General features: G+C 41.1%; 1 protein-coding gene across 1 annotated transcript in view; it reads right to left on the bottom strand.

Annotated features, from left to right (window-relative positions):
• Nucleotides 1-18083, bottom strand: part of LOC114654212 (protein unc-13 homolog B-like) — an 837814-nt gene extending 819731 nt beyond the window's left edge. Inside the window, 1 exon segment of the mRNA XM_051929449.1 lies at nucleotides 17856-18083. Within this exon segment, the coding sequence (XP_051785409.1) occupies nucleotides 17856-17877 (22 nt within the window). The 5' untranslated portion in view covers nucleotides 17878-18083.
• Nucleotides 18084-24014: the final 5931 nt, after the last annotated feature.

Below are 24014 nucleotides of genomic sequence, written 5' to 3'. Positions count from 1 at the left end.
TAGAATTTATAGCAAGAACACATATACATGGCTGGAAAGTTTAGGGCAGATTTCATGCAAATACTTGAAAGTTTTTCTTTATACAAAGAACCATATGTACATGCAAGAAATGACCCAAGTATAGTGGCAGAGAGGAGGCTTTTAAAGACTTTTTAGGATTCTTGATGTTATTTTGGAAAATCTTGAGAAAAGGATCAGCAAATTTACTTGTCTGAATAGCCTGCTCTCATCACAACAGTTTTAACATTCTAATTAAGGCTATTTGCCTTTGTTATTCTTGTAGTTACTCCATCATCAATGTATTTAATGCCACCACATATTGATGACATGCATTTATCTGAAAATTTGTGCCCCTATGTAACACAGTGGTTACTTCTGCTGTCTCCAACTTCCCAGGTTCTGTGTTCAAATACTAGGTCAGACTCTGTAAATTGAAGACACACCTTCTCCCTCTGTTTCCCTAGGTTTTACTCCCACATCCAATAGATGAGCAGAATAGACTGAGCCAGTTAAGACTTCTCAACCAATGTCACAAACTGGCAACACCTCTAGGGTTCTATACTGATACTACTAGGTTAACTTCTACCTCTCTTCAAGATTAAAATTAAATATGTGGATGTAAATTGTGGAATTATAGATAGCATGTGATCTCTTTTAAAAAATTTTCATTTGCACTGGACTCTCCAACAATTTCTTCTTTTATTGACTGCAGAGGGCTAAATTGTGTAAAAGGTCATATGACTGGTGTTGAGAACCAGTTGTTAACAACAAAATGCAGGGTGTGGTGGATGTCTTTGTCTACATTGATGTTCAAAATATTATCCAATTTAAAAAGATGCACTACTACTCAGATGAAAGTGAATATTCTCAATATAAAACCTACCATTCTCTTTCTAGTGTGCTACAAATGTCTTTTGACTCATCTTTTTACTAACGTGTTACTTGTGTCTCTTTATTTTCTAACATTAGGTAAAATTAATCTTTTTCAAGCCAAGTTTTTAATGTGCGTGGATATAAATGTAAGACAAGTGTACAGTGTATGTGTAGATAGGCAAATATCTGCAAAACAGTTTAAAGTAAAAAAAATACTGTACCAATAAATTATTTTCAGTATGTGTTAAATATATTTGTCAGCAGATTCAAAACAAGACTTCAGAGTTCATTTTGCTATATTTTGCCAAACCTTCCTTTTTTTACTGATGATTTAAACTATTTCAGCAGTTGTGTGAATGCACTGAGGAGGAACAAAGAAATGCAGTGTGACTGTCCAAAGTCAAAGTTTAACTTGGCCTTATAAGTACTTTGATTATTATTCCAAACCTTCATAATTGCCTTCCTCTCTTGTTCAGCAGAACACATATTAACATTTTTTTTTAGAGAATTTAAAGTTTCTTTGGTTAAAATCATCAATAATGACACTGTTATCATGTAAGTAACCTGAGACAGTACGAAAGGGCTTCCTTAATAACAGTTTGTAATAAAAGTTCTAGGTGGGTTAAAAAGTAAGCATTTTATTTGAAATTAGATAAGTAGCAGTTTGTGGTAATTACTACATTTGTACACAAACCAGTTTCAAACACACCTGTCTATTCTCCATGGATCCTTCTAAGCAAGAAACAGAGAAACCTAAAAATATTACAGAATTCAGTATTACAGTTTAGTTTTTTGTTTCTTTTTCTGTAAATTTCAAAATACAGCAGGCTGTCATCCCACATTCTGTAGCTAGCTCACCCCAAGTTGTTTGAGAACTGGCACTCCAGTCAACATAAAAAACCTCACACTGTTCCAGTGTGGTGCTGAGGTGTCAACCGCTGCACTCGGGTCCCAATCCAGGTCATTCATCGTGTGGTGGGTGTGGCAACATGCTATCAGCACATGCTCCCAACCTTATGCGACTTCTAGTTGTTGGGTATGTCAGACTTGCTGACTGCTGCTGGTGAGCATGTCATCAGACCATTACAATTTACATGATGAAAAATCATTGGCTATGTCACATTTACTGATTGAGTAACAATTTCCCAGTGCAGTCGTCCTTGCCAATTTTTGTTACAGCACATAACGTGGTACCTGGCAGAGCCAGTGATGTAGAAAGGGTTATTGGGTAAGGCAAGTTCACATACAGTCTCTGCCCTTGTTTTTCCATTTTGTTACGGTACATAAAACACAACACGTCAAACAGATGATTTTGTTTGTGAGGTCCAAAACACCTACATTCCTTATTCCTTGTCACTGCATTATATGAATTATACTTCCAGGTAAGCATTTATTTGTTGTCAGCTCTCATGCACACAGAGCCTGACCCTACGACTGAAGACAAAATCATCAGAGTGAGTCACTGGTCATATCACATTTCATAACCGGCTACACAGCAGCACACCACTGACTGTCTCTGACTTACTAAGATTATGTAAATTAAGGGTATGACTGAAAATAGCTGAAAACGTTGCGTATTGTAACATCGCCTTAAACAAACTTCCTAGCTGTGACAGCCACACAGAATGTCTCCAAAACCACAAACATTCACCTAGACACCAGTGGAGGTGCCACCTTGCCTTGCTTTGTCCCGACAGCCCATACTAATCACAAGTCTACAAAAAAATTTTTTTGTTCAGGTGCCAAGGTTTTTTGAATGGATTTAGGGTATTTTGCGGGTGCTGAATTCACAAATCCCATTACTTTTGCTGAATTGGTTCTAGTTTTTGAGATAATGGACATCCATGAAAATAATGCATTCTCCCAATGCGACTTGTGTGTAATAACAAATGCAATAGCTTTTGGTCTGTCTTTTGACTCTTTAACAGTGTCTTAGGTAATGAAATATCCCATATAATTATTTTGCATTTCAGTTTTTAGGAGTACAATGCTATAAAAGTGACTTTTTGAAGCCAGAATTCAACTGTGAATTTGCAGAGGAAAGAAGTTGGCTACAGTTTAAGTTTGTCAACCCAGTCTTGGTTTATACCCAAAAAGTTCTGTCTTAATAAGTATATAAATACATGTAAAAATTATGACTTCATCAAGAAGAGCCTGCATCAACAATCCTGATGTATTCTGCTACATCTGTGGAGAGTACATTGGTTGAAAAACAAAGAAGAAATATCACAGACTTTGTGCATCGAGTATACCTGTCTTATTTTGGAGTACAGCTTGGAGACCAGGATAAGTCTTGGGCTCCGCACATGGTTTGCAAAACATGTGTGGAGCACCTACGTCAGTGGACAAAAGGTGAAAGAAAAAGTTTAAACTTTGGTGTGCCAATGGTATGGAGAGAACCGAAAAACCACCATGACAATTGTTATTTCTGTGTTGTAAAGATTAAAGGCTTTAATCATTACAAGAAAGCTCGGTGGGATTATCCTGATTTGGAATCAGCAAGACGACCTATTCCACATGGCAATGATGTTCCCATACCAGTGTTGACCTGACTACCAAACCGGCCAAAAATTACAGCCTATCGGAAAAAGAAGAGAAGCTTCTTCCATATTTCAACCAAGAGGAAGAACTTGTATACCGCAATTATATCCCAGGAATTATACTTCAAATGGGACTAACAGAATATCAGAAGACTGGCGGCTTTTTATAAACAGCTCCATTAGAAGCTTGAAATGTGTTTTCTTGCACAATGGTAACCGTTATGCATCTCTTCCCATTGCTCACTCAACAAAACTTAAAGAAGAATATGAAAATGTAAAAATAGTATTACAGAAAATCCATTATCATGAACATCAGTGGTCGATTTGTGTTGATCTGAAGATGGTGAACTTCTTGCTTGGACAGAAGTCTGGATACATAAAATATCCATGCTTCATGTGCCTCTGGGATAGCAGGGCAAAGCAAGATCACTGGACAAAAGTGTCATGGCCTACAAGGGAAGAAATGATTGTTGGCGCTGCAAATATCATCAACAAGCCGCTGGTGGACAAGAACAAAATCATTCTCCCATCGCTTCATATTAAGCCTGGATTGATGAAGCAATTTGTTAAGGCTTTAGGCAAAACGGGTAATTGCTTCAAGTACATTTGTAGATCATTCCCTGGACTGAGCATGGAAAAACTAAAAGCTGGAATCTTTGATGGTCCTCAGATTCGTAAACTCATGAACGATTCCAATTTTACCAAATGCATGAATGACACTGAGGCTTCAGCCTGGAAGAGTTTTGCCTCTGTTGTGAAGAACTACTTGGGCAATCACAAAGCAGACAATTATGAAGAATTGGTGCAAAATATGCTTGCTAATTTCAGAAATTTGGGAGTTAATAAGAGCATAAAGATGCACTATCTCCATAGCCATTTAAACAGATTTCCAGATAACCCTGGAGACTTCAGCGAGGAACAAGGCGAGAGGTTCCACCAGGATATGAAGGTGATGGAGGAGAGATATCAAGGCAGATGGGACATACACATGATGGCAGACTACTGCTGGAGTCTCCAACGTGATTGTCCTGATAACACACATAAAAGGAAATTGTATAAACAGCATTTTGTGAAGCATTGACATTAATAACAATTAATAACTAATTAATATTGTATGTATTAATCAAATCATACATAACTTTTATCCTGTCACTGTTAGATATTTTTAATTTCTTTTTTGTATGATGTTAGACTGTTTACTTACTAGTTGTAACTAAAATAAAAATATTCTTGCAATTCTGAATGCTTTTCAAATGTGTTGCGTTAATTAATTAATTAACTATTAAATATCTCAGAAACTAGAGCCAATCTGGTAAAACCAAAGTCATATTCTTAATCAGCACCATAAACTTAATATAAAACCATTCAGACATCGTTGGCACCAAAATCACTGTATACCAGTGTTATGATTAGACTGGTATTCTAACACACCCGAAGATGTGTGACCGACTCCTCAGGATCTCCTCTTCAGTATGGGTTTTCTTATTTAACTCCACTCTGCTGGAAAGACTCCATGTGACCTGTCACCTACCATGTCAGGAGCCATACATCTTTCCATCCTTCTGCAAGCTTTTCCTCATATCAACTCTCATTACTCCCTCCTACCACTGAACTGCAAGATCACCTTTGTAGTCACAGAAATCCAAGGATTCCAAACAATGTAAAGTGCTTTCAAAAAAGTTTGAAAGAGGCAGGATGCTGCTGGAAAGTTTACTGTCCCTTATAGGTCTCACACTTCCTATAAAACTTAGCCTCACAGGCTGCTGCACCTGGCCACTCTAAGCAATAGTCTTTAAATTCTTAAGCTACTGGTTGCTACACTACTCTTGGGTGTTCTTTGTCAACAAAGTAAAAATAATGACAGGAATAAGAAGTGTAATAACTATTTCAATTGTTCCATAATTTAAATGCTGCGACTGTATGATTTAAATGGCAGGTGTTGTTGATTCATGAAAAAAACAATATTCTGTATGTGAAGCTCAGGAAAAATGTAATCTAGATATTGTTAATTATAGGGGCGATATCATTTTCTAAATTTGCCGAAAACTTGAAAGATGTTACATACTAGGTTTTTCCATAGTTGGTGAGAATTACTCTCACTACAGCCAACTCAGAGTCACCAATTCACCTATATTTGGGAATGTGGGGGGAAAACAGAAGTACTTGGTGGAAAAATCACATAAACACATGAAGAACATGCACTCAGGAAACAACAGGTAAAGTCATTGTAGCGTCCAATCTTGAAACAAACTATTTATTCAATCACTGTGAATTTTTTAAGGGGGCAGGTAATAATTGAGTTGACTATTCCATTTGTTTGTGTGCTTTTGTGATGTACTCCTGCATTTCAATTCCAATCTGTTCACCTAAGCATTATTAGTATCACACACACTTTCAGAAGCCACAAGTACATGCATCCACAAGATAAAAATTCCTGAGACAAATGCACCGGCAATTGCATTATTTTGACCAGGAGAAAGAATACAGTAATCCTTTCCAATATTTCAGAAATCACTAAACTTATGTTCACGAGTCGATACCTTAAAAGTAATGTCCATTACAAAGTCGGATTACATAATGCTTAATTTACTGAATTAAAAATAGCTGCATTATTATTACCCCAGCAGTACTTAGTATAAGGCAAGAAACACATGTCCAGTCCTTTGCAGGACTGTGACAGGACAGCCGTGAAAAAAAAAACAAAATAAAAAGAGTCTACTGCATGCAATCCCATAACAGAAACATATTAATAAAGGGTCAGTTTAGTTCTAATCCAGCAACAGCATCTAGTATAAATATTACGCATCATCGTTGGTTCAGGTCAAGAATGTAACGTAGGACCAGGGCCGTAAAGTTGGAAGTAATTACTGGGTTACTGGAGTCTGAGTTGGTACACTTTTACTGAATCCTTTCTCCAACTCTGACTAAAAGTGTAATATAATTAGCTGAAATGTCCAATTTGACATACAGTAATCCCTCGCTATATCACGCTTCGACTTTCGCGGCTTCACTCTATCACGGATTTTATATGTAAGCATATTTAAATAGATATCGCGGATTTTTTTGCTAGTTCGCGGATTTCTGCGGACAATGGGTCTTTTAATTTCTGGTACATGCTTCCTCAGTGGTTTGCCCAGTTGATTACATACAAGGGACGCTATTGGCAGATGGCTGAGAAGCTACCCAACCAGACCGTGTATTACGTATTAAATAAAACTCCTCAAATATATTGTGAGCACAGGGGCTGTTCGCACCCTTAGAGGATACGGCCGCTCCTCAAAAAACGCTGAAAGATTACGAGGGTTATCTGGGTTCCACGCGGAATTTTATCGTTTGTCGAGCGTCAGCCTGTCGAAACCTGTTCTGCTGTGTAGAGGGATTATTCAAGTGGTTGCATGTTTTTGTTCAGATGTTTTGCTCCCTCTCTTCCTTCAGAATGAACACGAGAAGCAAACGAACTGAGAGTGCGCAGCCGGCGCTAGCGGCGAAGCTCCCGACTCCGTGCGTGCGTGACCACTGAGTGGTACACCACTCAGTGCCTGCCTGACGTTTTTTCTGCAATGGCTACAGGCCGGTCCAAGAACTTGCGAAGGCACTTTTTGCATCATGACAATGCGCCAGCCCACACGGCTAATGCGACGAAGCATTTCATTGAAGACAGTGGTGTCAACGTTTTGAACCCGCCTCCCTACTCGCCTGATCTTGCACCATGTGACTTTTGGCTCTTCCCGAAGGTGACAGAACCCCTGCGACACCACAACTTCGAAACTCGAGAGGAATTGATTGCAGCTGTCAAAGAACAAAGACAGCCTTTCGCGAGTGTTTTGCGGCGTGGGTCAGAAGAGCCCAAAAGTGCATTGATGTTGGCGGTGAATACTTGGAAAAAGTTTAAAAAGGATCGAAGTACATGAGAAAAATAGAAAAATAAATCCTTGGCTACTTATTTCGAGTGATTCCGCGCGGAACCCAGACAACCCTCGTACCTTCACATTGCTCCCTTCCTTGCTGGGCTTACATGTGGCTTCTTTGTCAAGCGATATGCTTCCCGCACGGTGCTTCTCATACTTAAAAGATCAAACAGCACGTATTGATTTTTGATTGTTTGCTTTTCTCTCTCTCTTTCTCGCTCTGACATTCTCTGCTCCTGACGGATGGGGTGTGAGCAGGGGAACTGTTCGCACCCCTAGACGATACGGACGCTCGTCTAAAAATGCTGAAAAATTATCTTCACATTGCTCCCTTCCGTGCAACTGCTTTGTCAAGCGACATGCTTCCTGCACGGTGCTTCGTATTCTTAAAAGCTCGAAAGGCACGTATTGAGTTTTGATTGTTTTTTTTCTCTGTCTCTCTCACTCTCACTGACATTCTCTGCTCCTGACAGAGGGTGTGTGAGCAGAGGGGCTGTTCGCACACTGGCCTAGAGGATACGGATGCTCCTCTAAAAAATGCTGAAAGACTACCTTCACATCGCTCCCTTCCTTGCAGCTGCTTTGTCCGGCGGTGCTTAGGAAAATACTTAAAAGCCAAACAGCCCTATTGATTTTTGATTATTTGCTTTTCTCTCTCTCTCTCTCTCTGACATTCTCTGCTCCTGACGCACACTCCTGTGAAGAGGAAGATATGCTTGCATTCTTTTAATTGTGAGACGGAACCGTCATCTCTGTCTTGTCATGGAGCACAGTTTATACTTTTGAAAAAGAGCCAAATGTTTGTTTGCAGTGTTTGAAAGTTCCTGTCTCTCTACAACCTCCTGTGTTTCTGTGCAAATCTGTGACCCAAGCATGACAATATAAAAATAACCATATAAACATATGGTTTCTACTTCACGGATTTTCACCTTTCGTGGGGGGTTCTGGAACGCAACCCCCGCGATCGAGGAGGGATTACTGTATATTGATTCAATTATATACATATACATACATACATTCATATATATATATATATATATATATGAGCGCATGGGGAGCAGCTTAAGGACCCGACGCACAATGCAACAAGTTGTACCAGGGGACAACGGCGGGGTACTAACCTCTCTCTCTTTATTTCCTCAGAAAAAACGAAGTACCGCCGCCGTAACTTTACCCAGACACCTAAGGAAACACACCACTTCCGGGTCCCTTTCTACCCTCTGGTCCCTTCTTGATGACATCATTTACTCATCCACCCCCACGATTTTCCCAGCATCTCAACGATTCACTTCCGGTCCCACCCTATCAATTGTCTGTCTACCAACCCTCATGTGTCTGATGTATTTTGAAAAACAGTCTGACCTTTTTGATTTGCAGTATACGGGGCTAAAAACCCCAAATCTTTACAATTGTCTGTTTGATTTATTACAGTGGCGTATTCGGCAGGATTGAAGCCGGAAGAAATGTTGGAAGGGCAAGACCTGAACACAGTGTTGACCACATTAGCAAATGAGCTCCAGGCTGTCAAGCTGGATCAGGCAGCCACGAACGCCGAGCTAGAGGAGACCAAGAGACGGCTGGCAGCGGCGGAAGCGGTAATGCTGGAGATATGGAATGACATCCATATTGGCGCTGCACTTGAAGGGCACCGCACAGCGGGCCTACCACGATCTGCCTGAGGAGGAAGCCACCAATTATGACCTTCTCAAGGCCAAGATCTTTAAACGCTACAGTGTAACCTCTGACCAGCAGGTGACGGAATGGTGGCACTGGAAATTTGACCCTGACCGCCCAGCTAGAGCCCAAGAGTTCAAGATCTGGGGCAAGTGCAGGTGCTGGCTAAGGCCAGATGTCAACCAGGCTCGCCAGGAGGTCGAACAAGTAGCCCGTGAGGGGTTAGTCAATGCCATGCCAGACTATCTCGCCCAGCAGGGTCGAAGACACCCATACAAAGACATGAACGGTCTTCTGGAGGTCTTAGAGCGCCAGCTGGCAGTAACCCAACTCGAGGGGTCGGAGAGATAGGCTCGCAGGGTCCGACAGGGACGCGTCACTACCCCTGAGCCCACCCGTTGTACTGCAGAGGCTCCGGCGAAGCCAAAAGACAGGGTGCCCGCCCCCACCGCACTGTTTCTTAACATTGAGCCAATGGACTGCACCTGGGGACAAGGGAGAGAGGTACTGTGCTCTGTCGAATCCTCTGGTGGTCTCCAATACAGGAGTGGTGTTGAAAAATGGGCACTCGGTTGTGGCACTGTTTGACTCCGGGAGTAACATTACCATTGTTGCTACCACGACAGTGGGTAGCTCAAAGAATGAGCATGACTTGTGTGCATGGGGAGACCAGGTCATACAGGTCCACAAAGTGCTTCGTAACCTGGAAGGGGAATCCAAAACAACTGCTCGTCTCTGTGTTTACCGAGCCCCCCCTTTCAGGTTATACTGGGACAAGTATACTGGGACACTCCTAAACCTCGATTGGGTCTGATTATGGATGGTCAAGGGGCCCTACCAGCTGCTCCCACGCCGTGCTCCTTGGCAACTATAGATGACGTGGACAGTCAGGGGGAGTCCTATTCGGCGATGGACCTCAACCCGGAAGTGCAACCGGGTGAAGTTCCGGGTTGGGTGGTCGCTTCCCTGGACCTAACACCTGATCCGCTCGCCGGCATAGACATCAGTTTCATTCTATGCCGATGTCCTTTAAAAGAGAACAGTGGAATGATGATTCCCTGAACAGTGGAATGATGATTCCCTGAAGTTTGTCCGGAATGTCATCGTGTCCGTAGACGACATATCGTCGATAGATTCCCCGCCACCGGGACCCTACTTTGTCTTGGAAAATGATCTGCTGTATCGAGTTGTGGAACACGGAGGCGAGGCATGGAAGTTGTTGTTAGTCCTGCGGACCTAACGGCAGAAGGTCTGCAAGCTGGCTCATGCCCACCTCTTAGGCACCCACCTCGAGGCCGAGAAAACTTTGGAGCGAGTGAAGCTCCGGTTCTATTGGCCCGGGATCAACGAGGAGGCCCAACATTTCTGTCAGTCTTGCCCAGTCTGCCAGCTACGTCAGATACCCAGGAGGGATCACGCTCCTGTTGTCCCGATTCCCCTCACAGATTCTCCCTTTGAGAGGATCGGTGTTGATCTAGTAGGACCCCTGGAGCCTTCAGTGCGAGGCCATAACCGCATATTAGTTATGGTTGATTACACAACTCGATATCCAGAAGCGGTCCCCCTGCAAGCCGCTAATACAAAAAATATCGCACAGGAATTAGTAGGGCTTTTTTCCCAAGTGGGCATACCGAAAGAAGTCCTTACGGACCAAGGTATGCCATTTACTTCGGATACATTCAGGGAGGTTGCCAAGTTACTCCGTATTAAGCATCTCAAAACGTCGGTCTATCATCCTCAAACGGATGGGTTGGTGGAAAGATTCAACCAGACCCTCAAACAGATGCTCCGCAAGGTAGTCAACGTGGACGGTAGGAACTGGGATCAACTTTTACCTCTGGTACTTTTCGCTTATCGGGAGGTGCCACAAGCCTCCACAGGGTTTTCCCCTTTTGAACTTTTGTACGGACGCCAACCCCAGGGCATTTTGGAGGTGCTAAAAAAAAAGGTTAGGAAGGGGAGGCACTTCCCTCCGCCAACATCATAAGAGTATATCGCGCAGTTACGCGATAGATTGGAGAAAATTCAACCCCTACTAAAAGAACACATGTCGAAGGCTCAAGCAGTGCAAGCCCGGAACTACAACAGAAACACCTCCCTGCGCGAATTTCAGCCGGGAGATCGTGTAATGGTGCTTGTGCCCACTTCCCACTCAAAATTGCTGGCTCATAGGCAGGACCCTTAAGAGATTAAAGAGAGAAAAGGGCTCGTTGATTATTTGGAGAGTCAACCAAATCGTAAGCCGAGCAAGCGGTATATCATGTTAACTTACTGAAGCCGTGGAGGGACAGGGAAGAACGCCCTCTTCCCGGCCCTACCCTCTCCCTTTTCTTGGAAAAAGCCAAACTTAACCTCAGCCACATTTTGACTCCCCACCAGCGACAGGAGCTCAAAAGTGCAATCCTGTCTGTCCTGGAAGTGGTCAGTGGAAGCACCGGGCCGGACCTCGCTGATTCAGCACGACATAGTGACGTACCCGGGGGTAGTAGTCAGGGACCCCGGAGGCGAAACGTGCAGAGGTGGAGCTAGAGGTTCAACGGATGTTGGACATGGACATTATTGAAGAAAGTCACAGTCCCTGGTCCAGTCCCATCGTCCTTGTGTCTAAACCAGATGGGTCGTGGAGATTCTGTAATGACTTTAGACGTCTTAATGAAGTCTCCAAATTTGATGCCTAACCCATGCCCCAAGTGGACGAGAGGCTGGGGACGGCCTGTTACTTGACTACTCTTGATATGACGAAGGAATACTGGCAAATTCCCTGAGAGAAAACGGCATTTAGCACCACTAGTGGACACTGGCAATACAAGGTCCTTCCATTCGGACTGCACGGGGCACCAGCAACCTTTCAGCATCTGGTAGACAGAGTGCTAAGGTCCCACCAGTCCTACTGTGCCATCTACCTCGATGACGTTGTCATCTTTTCCGGCACCTGGGAGGAACATGTGCTGCAGGTTTACGACATCCTCCTGACACTAGTGAAGGCCGGGCTACATATTAATCCCTGGAAAAGTTACTTTGGATTGAACAAGGCCAAGTATTTGGGCTACCTGGTAGGAGGCGGACTAGTGAAATCACAGAGTTCAAAAATAAAAGACATTCTTGAATGGCCCCGTCCGATAGCCAAGAAGCAAGTGCAAGCCTTCTTAGGATTAGCGAGTTACTAGAGAGGGCTGCCCCCTTGACAGATCTGACAAAGAAAATGGCCTCTTTGCATGTGATGTGGAACGATTTGACGGAACGGGCATTCAGTGACCTAAAAACCATGCTTCGGACACAGGTCTAGGTGCCGTGCTGAGCCAAAGCAATCGATGGTGTCGAGCACCCCATGATTTACCTAAGCCAGAAACTGTAGCAGTGGAACGGAAAGCCTTGGCCATCAAGTGGGCGGTGACTCACCTGCGGTACTACCTGCTGGGCTAGGAGTTCACCCTGGTGACAAACCATGCTGCCCTCCAGTACATGGCCCTTCACAGGGACTCGAATCCTCATGTCACCAGGAGGTTTTTGGACTAAGTTCGCGGTCACTTATCGCCGAGGTAACCTCTAACGCTGGCACTCTCTCGTGGGTTCACAACCTCTCGGTTCATGCCGCCTGTTGCACAACGCGAAAAGTCATGCCAGGGGACAACGGTGGGGTACTAACCTCTCTCTCTTTATTTCCTCAGAAAAAACGAAGCACCACCACTGTAACTTTACATGGATGCCTAAGGACCCTCTGGTCCCTTCTTGATGACATAATTTACCCATCCACCACCATGATTTTCCCAGCATCTCAATGATTCACTTCCAGTCCCACCCTATAAATTGTCCGTCTACCAACCCTCATGTGTCTGACGTATTTTGAAAAACAGTCTGACCTTTTTTATTTGCAGTATACGGGGCTAAAATCCCCAAATCTGTACGATTGTCTCTTTGATTTATTACAATATATACATACACACATACATATATATATATATATATATATATATATATATATATATACACACACACACACATACATGTACATATATACACACACATATATAGATAGTCATGTGAAAGGAAAAGTACACCCTCTTTCAATTTTAAGGTTTTAAGTAACAGGACATAATAAAAAAAAATCAACTGGTCCGTAGCAGGTCTTAAAATTATTATTGACATTATTACCATAATTGTCATTTATTTAACAAAAACTACGCCAAAATGCAGAAACAGTGTGTGAAAAATTAAGTACATCCTTACTGCTTCCAAAGGAATTAAGAGGGTAAGTAGCAGCCAGGTGCTGCTAATCAAATGCACTTGATCAATTGATCATCAACAACCGTGACCACCTCTATAAAAGCAGAAATTTTGACAGTTTGCTGGTCTACAGCGGTCAGGTGTGTGTTAACACAATGCAAAGGAGGAAATACATCAGCAATGATCTCAGAGAAGCAATTGTTGCTGTCCCTTAAATCTGGGAAGGGTTATAAGGCCATTTCCAAAACATATGAAACAATGCTACAATGTGAAAGATTATTCACAAGTGGAAAACATTCCAGACAGTTGCCAAAATCCCAGGTGTTGACATCCCAGCAAATTCACCCAAAGTCAGACCATGCAATGCTCAGAGAAACTGCAAAAAAAAACAAAAAACCAAGAGCTACATTTCAGACTCTACAAGCCTCAGGTAGCATGTTAAATGTTAAAGTTCATGACAGTCCAATTAGAAAAAGACTGAACAAGTATGGCTTGTTTGGAAGAGTTGCCAGAAGAAGGCATCTTCTCTCTAAAAAGAACATGGCAGCACAAATTAGGTTTGCAAAGCTGTATCTGATCAAACCATAAGACTTCTGGAACAATGTCCTTTGGACAGAGGAGACCAAAGTTTGGACATTATGCATAGCACCACAATGGCGAAAACCAAACACAACATATCAGCACAAACACCTCATACCAACTGTCAAGCACAGTGGTGTAGATGTGATGATTTGGACTTGTTTCGCAGCCACATGACCTGGGCACCTTGCAGTCAATGAGTCGACCATGAAATCATCTGTATATCTAAATCTATGCTAAATATTGGCCAAAACTAGGTCATTCAACATGACAATGATCCCAAGCACACCAGCAAATCTACTGTACAACAGAATGGCTGAAAAAGAAAAGAATCAAACAGTTGCAATGGCCCAGTCAAAGTCCAGACCTTAACCCAAATGAAATGCTGTGGCAGGCCCTTAAGAGAGCTGTGTATAAAGTAATGCCAAAAAACCTCAATGAACTGAAACAATGTTGTAAAGAAGAGTGACCCTTTGATGTTTGCCTGGTCAACCACAATGTAAGGAAATCTTACACAGTATATCTGGATTACAAGTAGATAATACCATCAAATATGGCTGGCATGACACAGCTCAGTTATAACTGAAAAAATACCTGATTGGTCAGCCAGTTCATGTTGAAAAGCTCCTGTGGCTAAAAACCTGAGGGAGGTCAGAACTAGCAAAGGAACAGGTTCAGCACAATTCCTCAAAGTCTGCCTTTGTAATGCTGGCCCCATTTCACCACACAGCTCCAGAAGGATATCTCTTGGAAATCTAAATTGACTTAGAAACCAGTCTTCCTCATGGGACAAGAAATCAGTATGATCACTAAATACATGCTCTCTTCTAATTCTTCCCTTTGCAACGTCTTCTAGCAATGCTAAAGCAGCCATGGTTGTTGGAATAGATTGGCCATTCTTTGCTCCATTATATTGTTACAGATTGATTTCAATTAAGTGCCTCAAATTTGTAAACAACATGCAATTTATTTTGGTGTATTTGATAAAGCCTGCATCATTAATGCGAATCAAAAAAAGAAAGGGAAACCACACAGAAACAGTAGTACTGCTTTGACACTGGGTGCCGCCAGTTTACAAAACCGAGCAGAAACTTGTGTATGCATGGTCTGAAGCTGAAAATGTGCGTAGCATTATGCCAAGTTTAGTTTTATGCATCTCGACACGAGTGTGGAAACAAGCATATGCAACACTTTTATGAATGAGACCCCAGATGTTTTTTTTATCATGTCATGGTATGTAAAACTATAGAACTAACTGTAAGATAGTGTACTTTCTCATTTTCACATGACTGTATATACACACACAGTGTGTATAAATAAAAAAAATTTTAAAAACACAGAATATCAAATAGGGGATTACTCAGCTTAACTAAATATCCCAAAACTACAAGTTCCTTCTGTCTTTTACAAAAAACACAACTTTAAACGTTGTTTATCAGCTACAGCATTAGAACACAAGCACAGCACTATACCAATAATAGCAAGTTTCAAACATTTTTAAATTATGCTTGAGAAAATGTAAGAATAAGACACCACATTCCTTTTGTGTAGTTTCTGCATAAACCATAGTCTTCAGCATTTAGAACATTGTGGCTCAGCCTATTTGTACTCCATATTCATATCCTAGCCACCCAGTATATATTCACTTATAAAAAATAAGCTAAGTAAGTAGCCTTAAAATGAATTTGTATTGCACATTGGGCAACAAAATTATAATATTTTTGAAATTAAAAGTGTGCGTATTAAGCCCACTGACTGCTACTTTCCTGGTACTTTTTAAGCAATGTACACAATTTATAGTTTAAGAGTAGCATAGTAAGCTGCATGATAGATTGCAACATAGTGGAAATCCACATAAGCCCAACAGCAATTGTTATAGATTTCTTCTTAGTAAAAATAATATTTACAAAAAAGCAAATTCCGCTTAATTTTTGTTAAAAGCTAAGGAAAGGTAAACTACAAAAAAATGAATTTACACTTTTATCTGAGAAAAGGATGGTTGCAAGTTTTTTTTCCAAGGAAGTTATAGTAATGCTGCTAAGATAGGTCACCTTAAATCTTGATCGTGTTTGTTCAGCAAACTATTGGCATGGTTAGTGCTTCATATGTTCAGTAAATTTCCCCTTGGGGATTAATAAAGTATCTATCGATCTAAAAAACATTTCAGCATTAAATAAAATTGTGTCTGTATTCAAAATTTAGCAGGAGACTAACTGATAATTTTCCTGAAATAAGAATTTAATGTGTTAAGGGTTGAAAGTGTTGAAAGTTAAATTTGCAGTTAAAAACATGCATAACTGCTTTCTGGTATGGTGATAAAATGGGTGAGGTCTAGAACAATATTAGAGCTGAATATGAAAAAGCTTGCTGTATTCTAAACAGTGTGAGGTTTTGACTTTTCAAAAGTGATCAACCTTTTGAAAACAAAATTGAAAAAGCAAGTTATTCACAATTTTGCTAAAATGTGACAAGAGAAGCAAACATTATTTCAAAAGACTGATGATTGCTTCATGTTTAAGATCAAGCCTGATATACAACAATCCAACAACACTAACTTTTGAATTAATACTTTATTAAAATTGTTAACACATAGTTGTAGTTGTGAATTTCCCCTTGGGATTAATAAAGTATCTATCTATCTATCTACGATGAAAATGCAATGAAGCACTATCACAATTTAGAAGTTTTCTATTAATCCAATTCTATGACCTCGTTATAAAAGGCCTACTTGTTGCGTTTGCGTTTGAATTGTAAAGCTTGAACAGTCTGATTTTATGAGTTAGTTGTAAAATTAAGATTTTCCCACGTCTAGCTTTAATTTTAGTAAAAAAGCCATATACAGTATATGGAAGAAATATTATTTGTCTGTATAACTTGCATTGAAAAGGGCGGCCAGGTTGTAGATCAAAAGCAAATTGCCCCCACAAAGATAACTTCCTTATATTCTAAAAGAATTTACTTTCTCTTTCGCTTAATTCTCCCAAGGTAAAAAGATCTATATTATGCATAACTGTTTAATAAAAATCAAAGAGACTTAATCTAAAATCTGTATTTTGCCGCATAAATTAAAATGATTTCATCGTTAATGGCATATACTTTTCACGTCGCTTGGCATTATTTTTAACCTCGAGTGCATTTAGGTGTTTTCTAGCTCTGGAACAAGCCAAACACCTACGCCATTGTACCCGATTTTTGATGTAATTCGTGTAAAGTTTAGGAAATAACAAAATAGTAATATAACCATCCAATTTCGGACGCGGTCGTTGCAATATCAATCTCCAAAACGAATTAAATCCGGATGGCATGGTAAACCAACAGATGGTTTTGATAACGAGCTTGGGTACCTTCTCATGGGTGTCCACTGTTAAGTAGCAAACTCCAAAACCAAACACCACAAACACAAAACGAATCGAGCTTTTTAATAAACTTGGTCAGGCGAAATTGATGACATGCACGGTGTGAATGATCATATTGATACCATTGAACTGGTGTTCCATCCAAGGGCATTTTCGAGACTGACGCCCTTTGCTCTAAACGTGAATAAAATCAAAACTCTGATATCGGATGTCAAAATTAAAAACTTTCATACCAGCTATTTGAAATAGGATATCAGATAGAAGGATTAACGCTAAAAGGGCATGGCACATCTTTCAACATGTGCAGGGTTACTGAATACGTAACACAAAATATAGAGTGCCCTCCCTCATTCAGATAAGGTGGAAAAAGAGTGGAAATGTACAGTCTGAAAAGAACACTTTGTAACAGGTGTCATCTCTTGCTAACAGCCTCGCATATTGCTATTCTTTAGAGACAAACGACAACCGTGCGATGCGAACCTTTCGGACGACCAAGACTGGCCGCTCCCCGTGCGATTACCAGTTTAGTACAGTTTGTTAACCAACATTACTAAGACTGAAAAGCACACTAAACATATGCTTTCAAGGAGAAAATACAAGGGAAGTAATGTCTTAGCTGTTAACCATAAAACAAAAGTATTCAGTACCGCACTAATCCGTTTGCTTTATAGTTATTTAGGATCCGAGTACATTAAACCTACCCCGTACACAAAGTAGAACCATAATAGCAGCCTCTCCTTTCCAACGCTTTGTAATTGCTTTTAAAGTCCAATCATATGATTAGTTTGTTGTAGCATCCAGGACATTTCCTCTCAGAGTTAAATTCTGTACTTCTCGCACGCATACAGGAACAGCTGTTGCAACCCCCATAACGCCATGATGAGCACAAAACCGGGAAGGCGCGCGCTGACTCGTTCAGTCAATCCCCAACCTCTCTCTCTCTCACACACACCTTAGTTTCAATCCGGTGAGGCGGTGCCCGAAGGGCTGGGTTGGCTTCTTCCAGTACCCAACCAGAAATCCGAAACGTGAAAAAAGGCTGTCCTTCTTATATTAGTATCCAACGATGGAACAAAGGAGGCGTATATCAAACGTAAACCTGGCAGAAAACTCCATTTCTATCCGGCTGCAAGTCGAAGACTCCGCCTTCCACGCCCCAGCCTTCCACGCCACGCCCCCAACATTCAGCGTCCGCCCTCTGTCAAATCGCTTTCGTTGCAAAACTACCGTAGTAACGTTGATTAAGCATGTAACCCTAAAAGATTATATTAATATGCCTTCCTCCGATTACGAGGCAAGAATCCGAGTTTCTGTTTAAATTATTATTGTCGTATTTCTTTTTAGAAACAAAAAACAATTTTATAATATATGATTCAGATTTCGATAATTAAAACAAAGAGGACATAACATTTTTTACGTTAAGGAAACATCATACTAAATATGAATATGGTTGGTCTAACTTCTATTATAGTGAATTCTATCATTCAAAATATTTGAAATTGTTTTTACATTATTTCTTGAAACTCGTTCAATAAAAGGCAAAGTTCTGTTAATTACATTAATTTATTATGTTATAAAATGAATGATGATCAACAGGCATGAAAATGAAGGTCTAAACTTTCGAGTTCTCAGTAAAAGAAAAAAAAAAACACTTTTAAATGTGTTGGTATTGAACAAGGTTTGAAATGATCCACCTTACACGGGGTCTTTTCTCCTTCATTGTCTGTGTTTTCTTAATTTTGTTCTACACTGCAATTATAATGTTGACAATATTCAAGTGGAGTTATTAAACTTCTCAAACGTTTGCCTGGTTTTTCATTTTAATGCATAATTGTTCTCCTTGTGAATATTACAGGCGCAAACACAGATATATTACATAAAAAATGCACGTTTTGGTAAATGGTTTTAAAATTATATTAATTGAATGAGTAGGGTGTTTAATACTTGAAGTACCGATACCTATTAAATGATTCTGTATTTTCTATAATGTTGGTATCTTGGTGGGGGCACGGTGGCAGATCTGCTACCCAGGTTTATGTGTCAGGTCTCCTCGGTCTTGAGTTTGCATTTTCTCCCCGTGTCTGCATGTGTTTCTTCCGGGTGCTCCGGTATCCTCCCTCCATCCAAAGACATGCAGACTAGTTGGATTGATGTTGCTAAAAATTGGCCCTAGTATGCTTTGTGTGTGCGTCGTCCCTGTTGAGGAGTTTGTTTGTTTGTTTGTTTCCCTGTAGTTCAGTGGAATCACTGTCGAGGGTGTCTTAACTGTCTTGTGCCGTATGCTGGCTGGGATTTGTTCCTGCACCAGCCTCGGGCCCGGAACCCTGTTTAGACAATGAACGAACGAATAAATGAATGGTATTTTGGTTTCTCCTAAACAATTTATTATGGTTATATATTTAATGTTAACTAGGATAAAAAAAATGGGTTAGGGCTCCTCCATTCAGATACAAGAAATTAGAGTGGATATTTTCATTTATTTTGCTTGATATTTTTTTTGGAGTAACCAAGATTCCAGGTTTTTTTGTTATATATAGTCAAGACAGGCATACCACGTAGTGAAGTGTAACTGTTTAAACAGGACAAAAGACCGGGACATTAATGTATAAGTATCAAAAAAGTGAATCAGATGTCTTAAATTGCTTAATAGATATTATTGTTTGTTTTTCTAAAGAAACATAAACATTTGCCTTATTAATAGTTTTCCCCTCTGTGCCTTACTTCCATAGACTGTCTTTCATGTATTTTGGAACTGAACTAACACATTGATTCAGATTTTAAACTTAACTTTAGAAATGTTCTGATTTTATTTAGTGATTTTTAATCCTTTAATCACCATATTCAGTTTCTTGTAATAGGAATTTGTCATTTCTCGTATACCCCAACTTACTCTCCAAATAGGGACATCATTTTTTGTAAATAAGATTAACGTTATTAGGCCATCAGCCACACTGCCTACTAAGGATTCATCTCTTCCCCTTGTGTGTTTTGCTGTCTTTGACCACTTGAACCTGTATCATTGTCTCTGTTATTTGATTTGGTTCAATGCCTGAATCCTACAAATTGCCCCCTGGACAGTGCCCCCTGTCGATTAGTTAAGGGGGTTTTTGGTTCTGTCGGGCCAAGTATTGTTACCTTAACAAATGCTAGCTTGACTTCTGGCCGTGTTCCTGCTACCCTGAAACATGCTGTGGTGCAGAAACTTATTTAAAAAAAATCTGGACCCCCTAATTTCAGGCCAATTTCTAAACTGCCGTTTTTACCTAAAGTCTTAGAAAAAAACTGTCTTTACTCAATTACAAACATTTCTTGATGAAAATAGTATTCTGGAAAAATTCCAATCTGGATACAGATCTTTTTACAGGACTGAAACAGCCTTGTTCAAGGTTTACAATGACCTTTTCCTAACTATAATGCTGGAGATTCTGCCATTCCTGTACTGCTAGATCTTGCCTCAGGTTTTGATACTGTGGATCTTACGATTCTTATATCCCATCTTGAACAATATTAGGCATCCAAGGTAAATGCCCTTAAATGGTTTAAAGCTTATCTAAGCAATTTGAGCTTTTCTGTTCACTTGGGTGAGTTCTCGTCCTCTTTAACTCCTCTTACTTGTGGGGTTCTGCAGGGTTCCATCTTTAGAACAGCTGTCATTTTGTTATAAATGTTACGTTTAGTCTCCATTGTTAACAAGTATGGCTTCTCCTTTCACTGTTATGCTGATGACACTCAAATCTCTTTGCCACTGAAATCAAAGTGAGACAATACAGACCCTCCATGCATGCTTGAATATTAAACCCTGGATGGCAATGCATTTTCTTAGATTAAATAATAATAAAACTGAGATTGTGGTGTTCAAAAGTTCAGAAGGTTTGAGTATCTCTGATGTTGCTCTTGGACCCATTGCCATACGTATCATAAAGCTTCAGTTAGAAACCCAGGCGTGATCTTTGACAGCTTATATTAGGTCTGCTCCAATTCTGGCCATTTTTAAGTCATTATTAAAGTCTTACATCTTTTCTCTGGTATGTGATCATTCAAGAGGTTGACATTATGTTTTTATATGTTGGCTCATGTAAATTAATGATTATAAATAAAAATTGTTGTTGTCTAAAATGTTCCCAGGGCAAGATCTAACTTGCAAACATTGCAATCAAGTTTCAGCCTCATTGGGTCACATGTTTTGGGTGGGGCTCCAAATTAACATAATTTTGGACCAAATTGTTTAAATGCCTTTCAGAAAGCCTTGGTGTCACAATCCCTCCTAACCCACTAACAGCTGTTTGGTGTCCTCAGATCCCTCCTAACCCACTAACAGTGTTTGGTGTCCTCAGAGATGGGCTTAAAGTACATAAGGACAAACAAATTGTAATTGACTTTACTTCACTATTGACACATAGACTTATCTTACTCAACTGGATGAATCCTAACCCCCCTCTTTTAAGTCAGTGGGCAACTGATCTTCTATACTGTTTGAGATTGGAAAAAATCTAATTCTCACTTAAAGGATCTGTTCAAAACTTTTTTAAAACCTGGCAAGATCTAATCAATAACATTTTAGAATAAGCATTTAAATTGAGGAAGTGGATTCTTTTCCCTTATTTATTTTAATTACTTTTATGTATTTACTTATTTTTCTTCTGTTAAAGTTTCACTCTGTCTGTTGGTCAAGCTCTCTTTCTCATGGGCTGGGGTTGACTTGATTTGAATTTAGCTTTGTAAAATTTGATGTGCTTGTATGGAATGTTATTTGCTTTTAATAATTTTAATAAAAGGTTAAAAGTAAATAAATACTGTATGTACAGTATGTATGTATGTATGTATGTATGTGTTTGGGTAGTTTATCTTTTATGCAATGATTGGTTATGCTTGCAGTTTTGTGGTGTGTACTGTAACAAGAATGAGTTGGAGATATCATAAAGAGTTGGGGCAGCCACCTGTATAATATTTTCTCGGCTGCAAAATTGCTTTTTTTTAGTAGCACGTTGTGCTTAGGTCAGAGTCCAGAACAGAACTGCCTGTACTGAGGCAAGATGGCAGTTTTAAAGGCCTGGAATGGAAATGACATCATTGGTGCAGGAACTGGGAGTGGTGTCCTCGTGCCCAGAAGTGATGTCATCCTTGGGGGCGGCGACAGGCGGGATTTCCCAGGAAAGGTCTGCAAGGGACTGAGAGAGATAGTCAGTACACTCCGCCGCCCCCTGGCCTGGCATAGAATTACTAGTGTTTAGGTCCTTCAGCTGTTTCCCATGTGCATGTGTGATAAAAGGCCCCCCCTTATCCCAGACCCATCGGGTCGGGCAAACCAGTCCAATTGGTCGTGGACTCGAGATTGGCATGGAGAGAACCTTTACGGTGAACAAACAAAATCTTATACGGTTGGAGGTCAAGAAACCACCTAGTGACCTGTGGATTTGACTCCTTGTGAAAGGCCATCCACTGGAGATGTGCATGGTCCGTCACCAGAGTAAATTCACGGCCCAAGAGGTAGTACCTCAACTGCGTAATCGCCCATTTTATCGCAAGAGCCTCCCGTTCCACAGCCGCACACCTGGTCTCCCGATCCAGCAGTTTCCGGCTCAGGTACATGACAGGTGTTCAACACCATCGACGCTTTGACTCAGAGTGGCCCCCAGGCCTGTGTCCGAAGCGTCCGTCAGGAGTATGAAAGGAAGTGAAAAATTTGGTACTTTCAATATGGGTGCTGACGTAAGGGCCTGTTTTAGGTCACAAAATGCAGCGGGTGTCTTGTCAGTCCATACCCGTGGTTTGGAGCCCTCTTCTTTGTTAAGTTTGTCAAGAGCACTGCTCTCTCAGACAACCGGGGTACAAGCCGGTGGTAGTACTAGGCTAACCCGAGGAAAGCCTGCACTTGCCGCTTGGTATTCGAACGGTGCCAGTTTAATATGGCGTTAACTTTGGAGCACTGTGGCTTCACGGCACCCCCGACCCACCAGGTAGCCCAAATATTTAGCTTCTTTTAATCCAAAGAAACACTTCTTTGGATTAATTCGAAGCCCAGCTTCACCTAGCGTCCGCAATACCATTTCTACCTGCCGCACGTGGTCATTCCATGTGCTGGAATAGATGACAACGTCATCCAAATAAGCAGCGCTAAATGCATTATGAGGCTGGAGCGCTCTGTCCACCTGATGCTGGAAAGTTGCCGGAGCCCCATGTAACCTGAATGGGAGGACCCAGTATTGCCAGTGCCCACTAGGGGTGCTAAACGCGGTCTTAAGCTTCGCAGAGTCCGTTAAAGGAAACTGCCAGTACTCCTTCGTCATGTCAAGTGTGGTCAAAAATTTCGCTTGTCCAAGCCTCTCAAGGAGGTCATCCACGCGAGGCTTCGGATAGGCGTCAAACTAGGAGACTTGATTCAGTCGACGGAAGTCGTTGCAAAATCTCCAACTCCAGTCGGGCTTACCGACCAAGACAATTGGACTGGACCAGGGACTATAACTTTCCTCAATCACACCTAGATCCAGCATGCGCTGGATCTCAAGCTCCACCTCTGCCTTCTTTGCTTCAGGAAGACGATATTGGCGTTCTTGTACGACAACTCCTGGTTCTGTCACTATGTCATGCGCAATCAGAGAGGTCCTTCCGGGTTGCTCATTCACTACCTCCGGAACTGACAAGATCGTTGTTTCAAGCTCCCGTCTCTGGTTAGCATTCAACTCGGGACCAAAGTTAAGGCTGTTGTTCTGAGCAAAGAAAGAGCGGGGCTGAGCGGAGGACGGATCGGGATCCCTCTCCTTCCACGGCTTCAGCAAGTTGACATGATATACCCGCTCGCTCGGCCGACGATTGGGTTGTTTCACCAAATAATTGACAAGCCCTTTCCTCTCCTTAACTTC

Source organism: Erpetoichthys calabaricus, chromosome 7, assembly GCF_900747795.2.
Source record: "Erpetoichthys calabaricus chromosome 7, fErpCal1.3, whole genome shotgun sequence".
In the NCBI taxonomy this organism is placed as follows: domain Eukaryota; kingdom Metazoa; phylum Chordata; class Cladistia; order Polypteriformes; family Polypteridae; genus Erpetoichthys; species Erpetoichthys calabaricus.
This window is presented reverse-complemented; position numbering and strand designations above follow the sequence as displayed.